The sequence below is a fragment of the Myotis nattereri genome, assembly GCF_964212035.1.
Source record: "Myotis nattereri genome assembly, chromosome: 4".
Taxonomy (NCBI): Eukaryota; Metazoa; Chordata; class Mammalia; order Chiroptera; family Vespertilionidae; genus Myotis; species Myotis nattereri.
In genome coordinates this window covers 42,605,479-42,622,220 of record NC_138079.1, presented here as the reverse complement: position 1 = coordinate 42,622,220, position 16,742 = coordinate 42,605,479, and the positions used below count along the sequence as shown (strand labels likewise).

Below are 16,742 nucleotides of genomic sequence, written 5' to 3'. Positions count from 1 at the left end.
CCTCCCACCCTATTGCTCCACCTCATTCCTACAACATTTACTTTCTGGCAGTGGAGCCATTTGTCTATTTCACATGACACTGGCCCACATCTAGGACCCATCTGGCCCCACGAGCCCTACACCAGCCCCGATGAAGCCTCGGCTTGGCATTTCCCAGGAGCTCAGAGGAACCTTCTCACCCCCTCCAAATCCTCACATGCCTTCGGTTGGCTCCTAAAGGTTTGTCCCAGCTTAGGAGGCCTGGCTGAATCACATAGTATGGAAATAGTATGGAAATATGGGTCTTCTAGTTATCAAGGAATAGCTCAAAGCAACTACCTCCCAGTGTGTGTATGTCAAGTCATGCAAATTGTATGCACTGTTGATAAAGGAGGGGAAAGGATCATTTACGTAGCATTTGAGGTTAAGCTAAAACATAAAGGCTGTCACTAAAACAATTCTCTGAGCTCCTCTAGAGTGTTTGCCTTTGTTTTACTTGGATTACATGTCATCATTGTACTTGGGATTTATAGTGATTGCATATTTTTTCTCACAAGAATTCATAACCCAAGGGAAGACAAATAGCAAATCTAGGAATTAAGTTACCTTTTTTTATTGCTTATTCAAAAACGGTTTTGATGTCTACTTTAACACCAGACCTAAATGGTGCAAAATATAGTAGAGGGCCAGTTGTTGATTACTTTATTTGGGCTCCCCAGGCAGCCGGTCTAGATGATCTGAGGGCAAAATATTGGTTTGGTTTTTCCCTAAATGACTCAGATAAATACCAGATCTATTCTTAACCTTGTACTGTTTGGATCTGGCTTGTTTCTTCTACTAGTTTAATAATTAAACTACTGAAAATTCATTTTGCAGACTTAGCATCCTGCTCTGAAGTTAAAATACCACATTAGGAGTCCACTTCATCAAGTAGAAGGGACCCTGCATAATGAATCGGAGACCTTTTTTCCAGGGCCAGCTCTGTCAGTAAATAATGCAAAGCCTTGGAATTCACGTTGTGTCTTTTCTCTAAAAAATGAAGATGTTGGGTCAGATCCTTGCCTCGTCCCGGTGTGGAGCCTGTGAATGCAGAATACGGGCCCCACCCAGACCTGCTGCATCAGAAGCTGTCTTTTAATAAGGGCAATGATTTTATTTGCATTTATATTTCAGGAGTGCTGGACAAGACAGCTCCACCTCCATATATTCTGAATTAGGTCCAAATAGTTAGCATTTTTAAAATGCTCCTTAGGTGACCACAGGACTGGTTGACTTCTAAGCTCTCTTCCAGATTTGAAAACCCACATGTCCTATCTTATTTTCTAGTTAATAAATAATTTGTTCACTATGAAATGGGTTAAAAAAGACATATGAGTAACTTTAAAAAATCAGATTTCAACATAGACGTATGATTTGCAGAGTAGAATTTTAGGTTGCATTTTTTTTTCCCCAAATAGAATTTACTAGGTAAATAGGGTTAATTAAAATATCCTTACTCTGTAGTTTTCTGAAAATGAATGACAGTTGTTTTATGACAAACTGTGTTTCAGGCCAAGTTTTCGCCGCACAAACTGGTTTGAGCCAGTGGGCTCTGAGTATAAACAAGTTATGCAAAGAGTAGGGGTGATTGACCTGTCACCATTTGGCAAGTTTAACATCAAAGGCCAAGATTCTACTAGATTGTTGGACCATCTCTTTGCAAATGTCATTCCAAAGGTAAATAACCTTATAATGGTACAAGGTTCAAGATTGTGGCCTGTTTAACTCTGTCCTCTCATTTAAAACAAAATAGAAACCCCCAATATGTTATTTTAGTCCACTTAATGATTTTGGTGTGAACACTAGAACCCTTCAACTGATCAAGAATATTCTAGCTAATTTTTTTATTTAAATTTTTATTGAATGAGTTATCATCCAAGGATCTTATGAACTTTGCTTAATTCTGTCAATAGGAACTACAACTTTGACTGAAGTATAATTTTTATGACAAATAATTGTAATTTAAACTGAGAACTTCAAAATTAATCTTGGACTTAGGTTTGTAAGTAATTCATACAAGTGATATAAATGATAAGATTCAGATGTTTTTCATTGTTGACACCCACATTTTTATTTCCATGTTGGTTTAAAAGGGATACATAAGATTTTTGTTTCATCCTGAGATAATTTTAAATTCTTTTGTGCAGGTGGGTTTTACAAATATAAGTCACATGTTAACACCAAAAGGTCGAGTGTATGCTGAGCTGACTGTTTCTCACCAGTCTCCTGGGGAGTTTTTATTAATAACTGGTTCTGGATCAGAACTTCATGATCTTAGGTAAGTATGCACCTAGTAAGACAATTGTATATGGATTAAACATTGACTCTGTCTTAAGATGAGTTTTTCTTTCACCAGTAGTTGAAAGTACAACTTTAATTCTTAAACCTTGTTGATTTGAATAAACTTCATGTCTATACGGAAATTATTGAAAGTGAGGGACCCTGTCTCCACCCCCTTCCAAAAGGGAATTCCTCTACTGGTTCTAATAATATCAACTCCTATTTATGGGCATCATCATTGTGTCAGAACTCTTTTTACATATTATATTAATTACCTCTCTTAATAGATATATATTTGCATGGTATACACTATTCCCATTTTCAGATGAGGAAACTGAAGTTTGTATTAAAGTAACTTGCGGAAGCCAGGCCTTTCTATTCTGATGCCCACATTTAGTAAGCTGCCTCCCTGGGGTATCTTCTCCCTTTTTCATGCTTTGTGCTCTCTGGTCCACAGTTGGATCTAAATTGTTGACCGTCAGGTTGATCCTTCACAAGAATCTTTAGAATTTGGAATATTATTGTTCACAAAATGTCAGACTAGGAAGGAATAGGTGTAAAAAGTGGGCAGGAGAAATCTTGACGCTGACAGATTCTCACTCTAGTTATAAAATGATGCAAATTAGATCTTCCAATCCAGGATGTATTGGGAGCCATTTTGGTAGTAGCTTAGCTTTGTGTAAATCCAGGTAATCCTCTTACAATAGACGTGTGTAGTTCTAGGGGCTGCTCAATAAATCATAAACAAGCTCTATAGCCGGGTTCAAATAACTCATCAGGACAGAAATGGAAACTAGTCTTTAGAGTTTTTATATTTTCCTTGTGATTGTCAGAGTAATTCTGTGTCTGATGGCAGGCCCATTATTAACTTTTGGCAGCATGAGTGTGCCTCCTGTGTACAGGTATCAGAGAAAATTTGGGTTTAATTAATTTTTGAAGATTGAGTCATTAGTTTAAATACAATAGGGCTGTCACTATTTAATTGTGTGCCAGAGCTCATTTCAATTGAAGGATCCTTCTGTACTGTGAAAAATTACCCCCAGTTTATATAAGCAGGTGGTTTACAGAGAATCACTTAACATGTCTGGGATCCAGTTTCCTCAACTTTAAAAATTAGGTGATTATATGAAACGATGCCCTGGGGACTTTCTGGTAATTCTAGACACCAAGTATGTCTTCAGAGAAATAATATGTTACCAACATGCATTATTCAAGCAAGATTTAACACAATGTTTATGACTCAAATGCAGATGGATTGAAGAAGAGGCAGTCAAAGGTGGATATGATGTTGAAATTAAAAACGTAACTGATGAGCTTGGAGTCCTTGGAGTTGCAGGGCCACATGCAAGAAAGGTCCTTCAGAAACTGACCTCTGAAGATCTTAGTGATGATGTCTTCAAGTTTCTTCAAACCAAGTCTTTAAAAGTTTCCAACATTCCTGTCACTGCTATTAGGATATCTTATACTGGTAAGAATCAGAAAATAATTTAGAGTAAAATTTAAAAGAAGCTACCAAAAATTCTCTTCTCTCTCTCTCTCTCTCTCTCTCTCTCTCTCTCTCTCTCTCTCTCTCGTATAATTTTGGAGAAAGAGTTCTCCTGCCCAACTTTTATGACAATTCTCTCTCTGCACTTTTAGTCTGAGAGATCATTCCACAAATTTCCAATTATAAGGGTAGATAAAAGAATAGGAAGATGATGGCTGCTGGAATAGTTGGAAGGGTTGACAGAATATTTAGGCCAGTGGACTCTATCTGGGAACATTCAAGGTCGTCTCCCATAGAGACCATCTTGAATGTATCAGGCACCTCTCTTGCAGCATTCCTGTTTTCCATCTTCCTTTCTAGGCTCTAAGTGTATTGAGGAAGTCTTCATATAGTACCTAACCTTGTACATAGTAGGTATTCAGAACAAGAGTTGAATGAATTTTCTTCACCTCCCCATTGGTGCTCTGGGCTCACGTCTAACTTCCTCTAGACCTCCTTGTCTTTTCACAGAAGGCATTTGTTCAAGTACATGTTGCTCTTGCTTTGGTGGTGTCCTGGAAAGACACATCACTACCAGCCCTCAACATTGGGGAACAAGGAGAACACACAGTACAAAGGCTGTAGCCTTTCCCTGGCATCTGTGTACCTTTTCCCCACCCTCTCCCACCTAACCTTGGCAAAGTGGGGACAGAGTAAAGCACGAGCAGAATAAAAAATAAGCAGACTGGGCTGGGTTTCATTTCCTTTGGTTTTTGCCTATAGCTCTAATGGTGAGAGGAATGACCAGGCGGGGAAGAAAGGGGGAGTAGGAGGAATTAGAGACTCTGACTGTCCCTCAATGAAGACCATTTGAATAAGTGTCAGTTGCCCCTTTTTTTAAGCCTTGTGATTTGGGGGCAAGGAGTTGGGAATAGAGTTTCCTAAACCTTGAACCCCTTATCTAGATAAACTATGCCATGCTAATTACTCAACATCATGAAGCCAGTCAGGGGTCAAGATGAACTCCTCCTGTGCTACAGTCTTTCTACGTCATGTGAAGAGGTGTCCTAGATACCGCCCTCTGTGTGAGAGACAGGATTGGGCATGAATTTTGCAGTAGGTTTTTGTTGCGTTTTTTCCTTATGAACTGTTCTTTTAAAACTCAGCAATGTCTATGTTGCATAAATGGCATCTCTCCATTTATTTATGTGTTTTAGCTAATGCATACTATTCCTTGTGACCATTGTTCTTACTCTGATGTGGCACTTGTGGGTTTCTTTTAGGTGAGCTGGGTTGGGAGCTGTATCACAGACGAGAAGATTCTGTGGCACTGTATAACGCCATCATGGATGCAGGCCAGGAGGAGGGAATCGACAATTTTGGCACATATGCCATGAATGCCCTAAGACTGGAGAAAGCTTTCAGAGCCTGGGGGTCCGAGGTTTGAAATGCCAGCATCTTCATTAAAATGTTGTTTATCGTATCTGATTTTTATATAAGGGCTAGTTTTATTTTTTTTCATTCTTTATTTTTACAAGGGCTAGTTTTAACTGCGTTAACATTGGCTCTGACTGTAAGAGAAGTTATGTATTATTAGGTAACTTTATTTAATTAGAGGAAGAGGTTTTTCTTTTCATTTTCCCAGTTGAAAGTTTAGTGTAATTATGATGTAATGTCTATTCTGCCTAATTCCTCCTCTTGGCAAAGAGCCCTGGACACTGTCTCTGACTGTGTGTGGAGCTGTAGCTGCTCTGAGGGAGCCTGCCTACCCCCCACAATAGGAGGACCACCTTTTAAATTCTTCCTCCTCCTCCTTTTCCTCCTCCTCCTCCTCTGCCATGCTGCCCATTATCATTTTCTTCTTAGCCTATTCCCTTTGGGGAAATAACAACAAACGGGTTTTTTTCGGAGGAGCACAATTGATGGTCTAGGACCGTGGTGGGCAAACTGCGGCTCGCGAGTCAAATGCAGCTCTTTGGCCCCTTGAGTCTGGCTCTTCCTAAGCCTTAGGAATACCCTAATTAAGTTAATAACAGTGTACCTACCTATATAGTTTAAGTTTAAAAAATTTGGCTCTCAAAAGAAATTTCAATCGTTGTACTGTTGATATTTGGCTCTGTTGACTAATGAGTTTGCCGACCACTGCTCTAGGATGTGTTGTCTAGCCTACTTCTACCATTGATAATGGGAACTAAGGATTTCTATTTGTATCGTTACACACCATTTTCATATGCATCTTGTCACGTACCTTCTCAATTCTCCTGATTATTGATGATTCTTGGACAAGGGGTTGAGACTCAGGGTATCTAAATTATCCCCATTCTGCACCCATCACACTAAGAAACAGTAAGCAATGTTGATCAGGTTACATGAAGTGGCCAAACTATGGTTCAAACTCTTTTCTCCTATTCATCTCCAGCAAGACAGGCTACCTCTGAACCCCTTAATTCTTTCAGATTCCTAGTTGTTTCCTTAGAAGACATTGAGGTTTTAGGCTTGAAAAGTGAGATGAGGAGTAGCTGTAAAGGGTGTACGTTAGGGAGGGTCTCTTGGGTCTGAAGTTACCCTCCAGCACACAGGTGGCCTCGACTCTCCAGGGCCTGTTTCTTTCCTATGAAATAGAGATAATCTTCCTCCTACAGAGTTACAGATACTAGTCTATAAATGCCTAGCGTACAATAGAATGGATTCGACTGGAGAGCAAAGGGGGTTGGGAAGCCCAGGCAGGGCCCCTGGGCAGTTAAACTGTGGGCAGAAGCAACTGGGCTTTGAGGTGGGGAGGGCAGCCTCCTGGAGCCACTGTAAGAAGGCCCCTGGGGCCAGTGGGCATTTTTCAGGAGAGATATTCTATCAAGGGGTTCCCAGCCTACTACCAGGGCCTTAGATGAGGATGCAGCAGGGAGAGTCCCCGCACTGCTCCCCAAGGAATGAAGCCACAGAAGCAGTCCTTGGAGGCCGGCATTTCTCTACCCTCCTGCCTTTTATATCTCCTGCCTTCTCTGGAAGCCATCCTCTTCTTCTTAACAACTTTTCTCCATCCCAGGTCCCTGATTTCCCAGCAGTACCAGTACGCCCTCTAGTGGTATCAAGCAGTAAATATTATTCTGGGCTTTGTTTTAATCACCTCCCCCGAGCCCCCACCCCTCCCCACCCCACCCCCTCTCTGCCAAAGGAGAAATTCTAACACTCTGAGCAGATAAAAAAAATAATTAAAATTAATTAGAAAATATGAGACCACATCATTTTATATAATGTGAAACAAGCTTATATTACTCATTTGATTTATGTTAGTGCTGATGTCATTTTTCTTAAACATTTGCCTACTTTTTATGAGGTTTAGACAAGTTCTCTTGGAGCAAAAGGGACAAATACCAACAAAATAAACAAACAGATAAGAACATTAACTTTAGGTTGAATCTCAAGTAGCTGTGTTAGCTTTGACTGGAAGTATGTTGTAATAATGCAGCTGCATTAGAAAAGATTGAGGCCCATCTCCATCCAGCCTGCAGGCTCCGGACCCAGCAGCCAGCCCTGGTGGCTCATCCTAGCAAGCAGTCACCACTTAGAGGAGACAGCGTAAGGGATTCATCTTATTACCAGTGGCATTTAAATATTTATGAGATTTAAAAATTGTAACTGCAGCACTGATTCTCAGATCTTCAAAGAAAGCAGAGAACATAAGTTCTACACCAGGGTCAGGTTGGGCAGATTTGAAGACAGCCTAAAACAGTAGCTGGAAAGATAATGGTGAAGAAAACAGTTGGTTCCTGTTCTCACAGAACTTGAAGTTTAGTGAGGAAGAGAAAACCAAATAAGCAAGGAACTGCTAAGTGTTAAGACCTGTTTGAGACGCGGTGGTGTCAGTAAGGCCTCAGCTTCCTGCCTTCAGCCCGTGCAATTTGGACAGCTGCTGCTTTCATACTCCCCTACATGACTGCTGTCACTCTCCACAATGCTGCCCCTGTTCGCCTCCTATCAGTGACACTGGCACAGTAGCTCCAGAACAATGCTTGTCTATTAAATTTCACCATGCTTTTATGCGTTGCTACCATTTATGTTTATTATAAGCAAGTTCATGCTCTGAATTCCTAAGGGAAGTGTATCAACAAATTAAACAAGGCTGGCCTTGAACTGGGATTGCTGAGTTGTTAAGGACTTTCTGTTGTGGCAAACGTCCAGAAAACCACCTTTTTTTTTTTTTTTCTTTTTTCTTTTCTGTACGTGTGTGGAGCAGTGCTCCCTTTTGGTATGGGTTCTCTGTATATGTTTGTTCAGACCATCCTTTCCTACCAAATGCAGCTGCAAATTCATGGCAAACAAGTCTTCTGGCTCAGACTACTGCTGGTCACCTGGAGCAAGTGCGCGTAGCATGTTGACTTGCTCGTCACTTTTGTAGTGGCAGTTTGGGCTCAGATGTAGTACAGAAACTCCACTGGAGCCTTGAGAACAAAGGTGATGTGCTTCATATGATCACTACTGCAGCAGAATGGTCTATGTCATTTTCCTTCTTTGGTTTTCTTCCTGACTATATCCCTGATTTTCAGAAAATTTACTTACTGGTGGAAGCCAATTTACATGGATTAACCCTCTATTACAGGGGTGGGGAACCTTTTTTCTTCCAGGGGCCATTTGGATATTTATAATATCATTCACAGGCCATACAAAATTATCAGCTTAAAAATTAGCCTGCTACCAGACACTTAATTAACTCACTCCTAATGCCTTGGCAAAGCCAAACCAAATGATTTCGCAGGCCTTATACAGCCCATGGGCCAGATATTCCCCAGTCATGCTCTGTATATACATTGCTCTGTGTCCTGTTAAGAATGAATGAATACATCTACTTTCCAGAAGTGTATGATGAAAGGATAAAATAGTCCTGTGATGATTATGATTCTCAGGGATTGGGAAAATATTCATAAGTTATTTCTTCTGCTCTGAAATTTTCAACCAATTAGTCAAGGCTGACAGTGACATTGATGGGTCCTAATAACCAAGAAACCTAAATTAAGCCATTTTATGAATTATTTTAAAGGATATCTTTAAGAGGATCAGGTGAAACAGTTATGCCTATACTCCTTTTTAATCCCAGAAAATAAAACCAAAGGACTATATATAAAAAAAAAGATTGAGAGTCCACATCTGCTTTTTCCTTTTCTCTTTTCCTGAATTCCATAGAAATCATTTCCCTGCCATCTGCTTTCCCCTCTACTTATCCTGAATCCTCACTAATTGTAAGATAAGCAATTTACTTCATAACTTTTCAAAACCTAATTATGGAAAATTATTACATAAAAGTATATGAAAGTCTTGTTTTTGGAAGGAACATCATGTTGTGGTATCTCTCAGCTATATATTATAATAAAAGTCATGGAAACAAATTGTGAAATTTAGTTTCTACTTTGCTATTGAAGTATCTGAAAGGCTACATTTGAATTTTAGATTTTAAAGATCACTTTAAGGACCAGTAAATAATTATCATTTTTCAGAATTTATATTTAAAATAAAAAAGTATTCTCTTTAAAAAAAAATGACACAAAAACAAACAAACAAAACCATGAAAGTTACTGAAATTATTTGCACTCATCTAAGGTTTAAAATGTGTGCTTCCCTTTTAGATGAACTGCGATACAAATCCCTTGGAAGCTGGATTGGAATATTTTGTAAAGCTAAATAAGGTATGTTTACATTCCAAAGTGCACTTGAGGTAAATCTTAAAATTATGCTGTTTCATGGCAGAACCTTGCTTTAAAATTTAACCAAGTGTGATTATAGGACAAAGGAGTTGAACAGAAAAGCTAAGCATTGCTCAAGTGCGTCATATGAAGCTTTCTCAAAATGTGATGTCAGGCCAAACTATTGCAGTGTGCTTGTAGAGGTAAGATAGCTGAATCGAGAACTTCAAAGACCAGATCTACATTCTAAGGATCAGGTGAAACATTTATGTTTCAGGACCAGATGTCAGCAGACATCCTTGAAAAACCTGGAGCCGTGCGCAGCCACACATCAGCACCCAAACATGCTGAGGAATGGTCTCTGCCTGGTGCTCACAGCACCAAGCAACCTCGCCTGAGCACATCTGTCCATCTGCTTTTCAGCATCTTTGTATGTAACTGCAACATCTGAGCATAAGCCAATGACACATTTCAAATGTGTTCAGCATAAAATAGGTATTTACTGAGAAGCCAATACAGGCCCAAAGAAGCATAACTGATACTGACATTCTAAAGGGAACTCCTGTATCAGTGGTTTTCAAAGTGCAGTTAGCAGACAGAACACATCAGCAGCATCTGGGAGCTGGTGAGAAAGGCAATCACTTGGGTTCCTTACCAGACCTACTAAATCAGAATCTCTGCGGCTCAGGCCAAGAAATCTGTTTTACCAAACTGCAGGGGGTTGTGGTGCACCTACAGTTTGAGAAGCATCACCCTACTTAATTATTGTGGAAAAACATATTGAGGCCAATTTATTACAGCTTAGCTTAGCTATATAAGCCCCATAAGTATTCGTATGAGGTTATCCCTTTGTTTGGATGGAATGTTGTGTCCCTCCATAATTTGTGTGTTAAAGCCCTTAATCTCCAGAATGTTATTTGGAGGTGGGGCCCTTGTGAGGTCATTAGGTTTAGGAGATCCTGAGGTGGGGCCCCCATGTTGGAAGTCATGTTCTTATAAGAGAAAGAGAAACCGGAAGCTCCCTCTCTGTACATCTAAGGACACAGTGAGAAGGTCAGGGAGAGGACAATACAGGGGGACTGGATTGACCAGCACCTTGATCTTCCCAGCCTCCAGAACTGTGAAAGAAATTCCTGTTGCTGAAGCCACCCAGTCTGTGGGACTTTGTTGTAGCAGCTTAAGCTGACTCACACAGCCACTGAGCAGTGTTTTGGTCACTCTGAGAACTCGATAGAGTTGCAGTTAGTCTGTAGGTTGGAACAGCAGCTGCTGCTGTTTGGGATACTTGTGAGAATTCCAATTACAAGCTGTTCTGCCTTAGGTGCTAATAAGCTAAAGTAAAGGCTATTCCCCCTCCTATGGAAATATGTGAGCACATGCATATGAATCAGGGTAAGGAACTTTTTTAAAAAAAATATTTATTGTTGAGATTATTATAGATGTTCCTCTTTTTCCTCCACTTTGCCCCCCTCCACCCAGTTCCTACCCCACCCCAGGCCTTTGCCACCCTATTGTCTGTGTCCATAGGTAATGCATATATACATATAAGATCTTGTTTAATCTCTTCCTGCCCCCTCAACCCCCTTCCCTCTGAGAATCATCAGTCTGTTCCATTTCCATGCCTCTGGTTCTATTTTATTCACCAGTTTATTCTGTTCATTAGATTTCTTATTTGCTTATTTTGATTTTTAGATTCAGTTGTTGATAGGTATGTATTTGTTGCCATTTTGTTGTTTTCTTCTTCTTCTTCTTCTTCTTCTTCTTCTTCTTCTTCTTCTTCTTCTTCTTCTCCCTTCTCCTCCTCCTCCTCCTCTTCCTCCTCCTCCTCCTCCTCCTCTTCTTCTTCCTCTTCTTCTTCTTAAAGAATACCCTTCAACATTTCATATAATACTGGTTTGGTGGTGATGAACTCCTTTAGCTTTTTCTTGTCTGTTAAGCTCTCTATCTGACCTTCAATTCTAAATGATAGCTTTGCTGGGTAAAGTAATCTTGGTTGTAGATCCTTGCTATTCATCACTTTGAATATTTCTTGCCACTTCCTTCTGCCCTGCATAGTTTCTGTTGAGAAATCAGCTGACAGTCATATGGGCATTCCCTTGTAGGTAACTAACTGCTTTCTCTTGCTGCTTTTAAGATTCTCTCTTTGTCTTTAGCCCTTAGCATTTTAATTATGATGTGTCTTGGTGTGGTCCTCTTTGAGTTACTTTTGTGTGGGACTCTCTGTACTTCCTGGATATATAAGTCTATTTCTTTTACCAGGTAGGGGAATTTTTTTGTCATTATTTCTTCAAACAGGTCCTCAATATCTCTCTCTCTCCTCCTCCTCTGGCACCCCCACAATGCAAATGTTGGTATGCTTGAAGTTGTCTCAGAGGCTCCTTATAACATCCTCACATTTTTGGATTTTTTTTTTTTGCTCTTCTGGTTGGGTGTTTTTTGCTTCCTCATATTTCAAATCGTTGATTTGATTCTCAGAATCCTCCACTCCACTGTTGAATCCCTGTATATTATTCTTTATTTCAGTCAGTGTATGCTTAATTTATAACTGGTCCTTTTACAATTTTTTTTGGAGGTCTCTAGAACAGCGGCTCTCAACCTGTGGGTCATGACCCCTTTGGGGGTCAAATGACCATTTCACAGGGGTCCCCTAAATACATCCTGCATATCAGATATTTACATTACGATTCATAACAGTATCAAAATTAGAGTTATGAAGTAGCAACAAAAATAATTTTATGGTTGGGGGTCACCACAACATGAGGAACTATATTAAAGGATCGCGGCATTAGAAAGGTTGAGAACCACTGCTTTAGAAGATCCCCGAGTAACCTTATAACCATGGTTTTGAACTCTATATCCAGTAGTCTGCTCTCTCCCATTTCTTTCATTTGAGACATGCCTCCCTGTCTCTGCATTTTGGCTTCTTCCCTGTGTTTGTTTCTAGTATTGAATAGAGCTGCTATGTCTCCTTGAGTTGATAGAGTGGCCTTGTGTAATAGGTGTTCTGTAGGGCCCAGTGGCTCAGCCTCCCCAGTCACCTGAGCTGGGAGCTCTAGGTGCACCCCTTTGTGGGCTGTGTTCACAGTCTTGTTGTAGTTGAGACTTGATTGATGTTGGTGTCACTGGGAGGAATCGACCTCTAGGCCAATTGGCTTTGGGGACCAGCTGCCACTACAGTGGGAGAGCTGTTTCTCCCCTTTGCCCCCCTCCACCCTATGGACTTCCTTCAGTGGGGCTTTGGTGCTCACTGAGTCTGTCCCTTGAGTGTGTTGCTTATGGATGTGAAGAGTTGTAATCCGGTATGGTCTGACACTGACCACTGAGTACACTGGCTCTTGGGTCTCCAGGTAGGTGCAAAGTCAGCCACTCCCTGGGGCCATCCAGGAGGAGCTACAGAGAGATCTGCAGATTCTTCCTTTTTGTATCAGGTTTGGAAGTATCCAGATGAGGCCCAGATATAAAGCAAGGCAGGCTGGTGCTGGTGCCAGTTCTTGGGCCTTTTATTGATAAGTTTGGGGCTCCCTGAACCAGTTGCAGCTTATTTGAGAGATTTTACCCTGAGCAAGGAAAGGCCAATCTTATGTAAAAGCTGCTGCACACAGCTTGGGTAGGGTTGTAAATTGGATGAGGCTGGGTCTTAGGAAATCATCAGGGTGGAGCAAACAGAAATGGTTGCCAATCAGTCCTGCAATGGGGGAGGTCCCAGCATAGGAACAATGATCCCTGCGAGCACCTCCGTCTGGGAGAAAGCCCCCCCCTCCTTCCCCCGAGTTCCTGCCCTGATGCCAGACAATCCATTTCCTCCTCATATGCATCTCTGTTCCCCAGAGCCTTGCCCTGGTGCTAGAGCTCAGAGGAAGCAGGACCTGGTAAGTTCAGTTCATAGTGCGGGCCTTTTAAGAGGAACAGCTGGGTCTCTAGCAGCCTCTGTGTCACTGAGCCCCAATCTGCACTAGTTTTTCAGCCTGTAGTTCTTACTGCCTGTAGGGACTTCTTTTCCCAGCTCTTGGACCCTGGGTTGGGGGTCTGGTGTGGGGCTGGGATCCCTTGCTCCTCTGGGCAGCCTCCACAGAGATAATCTCCCTCCTGACTAAAAAAGCAGCCCACGTGGGTGCTGGATCAGTTCATTCGAGCCTCTGCACCTCCTACCAGCCTCAGTGTGCTTCCTTCTTTACTTCTCTAGTTGTAGGAATTCTATTCAGCCAGCTTTCCAGCAGTTCTGGATGATGGTTGTTCTGCATTTTAGTTGTAATTTTGATGTGGTTGTGGGAGGTGGCAAGTACAAACGTGTACTTATGCCGCCATCTTCCAAGATCCGAGCCTAAGGAACTTTTTAATGCCCTGCATCAGTTCCCCAATCCTGAGCTAAGATATTAACATAAACATGTATATTTACAGTATTAGATTTTAGGAAGAAGAGCCTCCTCCTAACAGGTTTTAAAGGGACTCTCTTTCTGTGCATATTCCCCTTGACTTTTATTTTTATGACGTACCATCTGCCTCCAGACCAGAGAAAGCAGGTGCTTGGAATTTAAGCAGGCCTTAGCAGCAGATTGCTCCTCTGCTCACAGAATTTAAAATAATAATAAAAATGGCCTGGCTCTTGAAAGCACTAAAGTTCCGTTGTTGGTCACCATTAGATAAACAGATCACTCTCTCTTTTACTTCAGTGTTTGGGTATTATTGTTTGAGAATAAGGCACAGATAAATTATCTCTTCGTATTGAAAATGGGTTTTAGAAATCCCTTTATGGTTATAAGCAGGTGTGGATTACATATTTATTAGTTCCTCTAAAATTAAGCCCAGCTCAGAACTAAATTAGTTTAACAGTTAGTGATTTTGATGTACGGTGTGTTTTTATGATTTCTGAATTGTTGCTGCTATTCTGGTGTCACAAAGGTCATTTCTAATGCTTTCATTGGGTGACGGTCCATGCAGCACAAGGACCTGGACCTCCCGGAGCCCGTCTTCTTCAATTATGTTGGCTCAGGTGGTCAGTGGGTATCACCCTGGCCATATTGATGTTTGCTCATTTCTAAACAGATGAATAGGTTGAATCACCTTTGTTTAGATCCTACATACTTGATTTTATTGCTGTTTACTTTATTGCATTTCACAGATGTTGTGGTTTTGGGGTTTTGTTTGTTTGTTTTTACACATGAAAGGTAAGGTCTCGATACTTGAGTATTGCAGTAGAGCAAGTTGTAATCTTTCCGCTGGTACAGAGTCTTGCCTTCCATATGTAAAAACACAATATCAATGAAGCACAATATAGCAAACAGCAATAAAACCAGGTATGCCTCCCTGGAGAATTCCCTGCTTGGCCCTTAAGCATTTACACAAGAACCGTATAAGCCATAATAATGAGAAAAATGTAGAGATGTCCCAGTGGGAGGGCCTCTGAAGACCCCTCAGTCCCACTTCCTTATTTGAGGACGAGGACACTAAAGCCAGAGAGGCAAAGAGAACTACGTGCTGTCAGTAGGGTCAGCCCAGGTTGAGCTCTGACCTCACTGTTGTGCTTTCTCACCCATCACTTTTCCCAGCAAGGTCCTTTCCCATAAAGACTGTATCAGCCTTGCATAACTGCCCAGGAATTCCTTTTTCTGGGAACATATATCATAGAATTTACATGAACTACACTTCATTAATTGAAGCCCCCATAGTCATGGTTTTGTTATAACAAATTCTGTTTTTTATAGTAGGATCAGAATAGCTGCTTTGCCCATTTTAAGAAGGAAAATAGGTGACTGAGGAGATGGATCATTAGGCTTCATTAGAGTAAACTGAATTCTTGTCAAATTAGTACAAAGATAGGGAAAGAAAAATGGAATATGGAAGAAATCTTGGATGGCCAAGGAAGATGGTGTGATGGTACTTGCCTTCCTTACTTCATAGAGTTGTTTGAGCTTCAGTTCCCCCATGGCATTGGCTTAACTGAAGTAGATAAACATGTGCACACAATTCATTCATCTGGCCAACATTTACTATTAAGTTTCATTTATTAAACCCCTTGCTAGGCCACAGGTCTAAAAGTTACAGCTATAATTCCTGGGTGCTCTCAGATCTCGTGAAGCTTGAAACATATGGTGTTTCAGGAACTAATGCTGTAGGAAACATATAACATTAATTGTGAAAATATGGTATGGCCCGCAGGAGGAGTTCAGCTGAGCACAGGGCCTGGGACGGAAGCGTTAACCAGAACTGTGATGCAGGTGAAAATAAAGAATGCTTATATGTACTTTTAAATCTCCTCAGCTAAACCCCCTGTAGCTGAAACAACTCATGCTATTGTTCTTGCTGGTATTAGAATTTGTTCCAAAGGAAGTTACTTTTGGGGGAAAGATGTGTGTGTGTGTGTGTGTGTGTGTGTGTGTGTGTGTGTGTGTTTTAACTTGGAAATGAAAAAATGCATTCATCAAGAGCAAAAGGAAAATCAGCCACCTTAAAGTGGAGTCATATGTATTCTTGGAATTTTCCTTTTGGAATTACTAAATCTTTGTTCATTTCCAGAGAGTCTCAGCCAAGAGCCACAGAGAATCAAGTACTAAGTGTAACGTGTGTAAGCAGATCAGGATATTTTTTTCTATAAAATCCCCCACCCCCTTCTTTCTCTCCCTGTCTTTTCCTGTCTTGGGTTTCTAACCAGAGAAATGGAATGAAATGTAATATATATTAATCACAAGTTAGAAGACAATGTTGATTCTAGAAAATGCAGGGTCTCTCTTTGTAGAAAAATTATTTAAAGCATAACTATTCATGAAGCAAAATAAAACAAAAACCGATATAGTAGCAAAGAGCTTATCACCAGCCCTACTACATTCCTAAGTATTCAATAAATATTAGCATTTTAAAAAACATCAAAGTGGAAATAAATCATGTTGACAGACAACAGGTTAGAAAGAAATTTTTAATATGCTATAGTGGTAAAAGTACCCAACTCTGTTGGGGATATTTTAGGTGAGTAGTAGTAGGAATTGAGGAGTCAGAAAATTTTCAGTGCCTCTCAGTCTTGACTGTGTATTAGAATCATTGGGAGTATGATTCTTTTAAATCATATGATGATTTTTTTCCTACTTGCAAACTATATTTGCCACCATGCTCCCCCAGTAAATGGAATTATATTGTAATGATATTGCAAAGAGGCTACCAGCATTCTGCACACTATGTTCATCAGAGCATTCTTTTATTTTTGTTTTTATTTTTTAAACTAGGGGCCCGGTGCACGAAATTCGTGCACTGGGTGTGTGTGTGGGGGGGGGGGGGGAGAGTGTCCCTCAGCCCAGCCTGCCCCCTCTCACATA

The 16,742-nt window shown here is 40.8% G+C and overlaps 1 protein-coding gene and 1 pseudogene across 2 annotated transcripts in view; both read left to right on the top strand.

Moving 5' to 3' along the window:
- The window catches only part of DMGDH (dimethylglycine dehydrogenase), a gene marked incomplete at its 5' end in the record, with an annotated part of 53,888 nt that overhangs the window by 22,776 nt on the left and 14,370 nt on the right, over positions 1 to 16,742 (top strand). The window contains 5 exons of the mRNA XM_081090500.1: positions 1,530 to 1,695; positions 2,166 to 2,296; positions 3,549 to 3,766; positions 5,047 to 5,204; positions 9,382 to 9,441. Coding sequence (XP_080946626.1) covers positions 1,530 to 1,695; positions 2,166 to 2,296; positions 3,549 to 3,766; positions 5,047 to 5,204; positions 9,382 to 9,441 — 733 coding nt within the window. The remainder of the gene's footprint in view (positions 1 to 1,529; positions 1,696 to 2,165; positions 2,297 to 3,548; positions 3,767 to 5,046; positions 5,205 to 9,381; positions 9,442 to 16,742) is intronic.
- LOC308518059 (DNA damage-regulated autophagy modulator protein 2-like) lies at positions 6,654 to 8,406 on the top strand (annotated as a pseudogene). The gene is made up of 2 exons: positions 6,654 to 6,855; positions 7,632 to 8,406. The product of its transcript is annotated as a DNA damage-regulated autophagy modulator protein 2-like (transcript).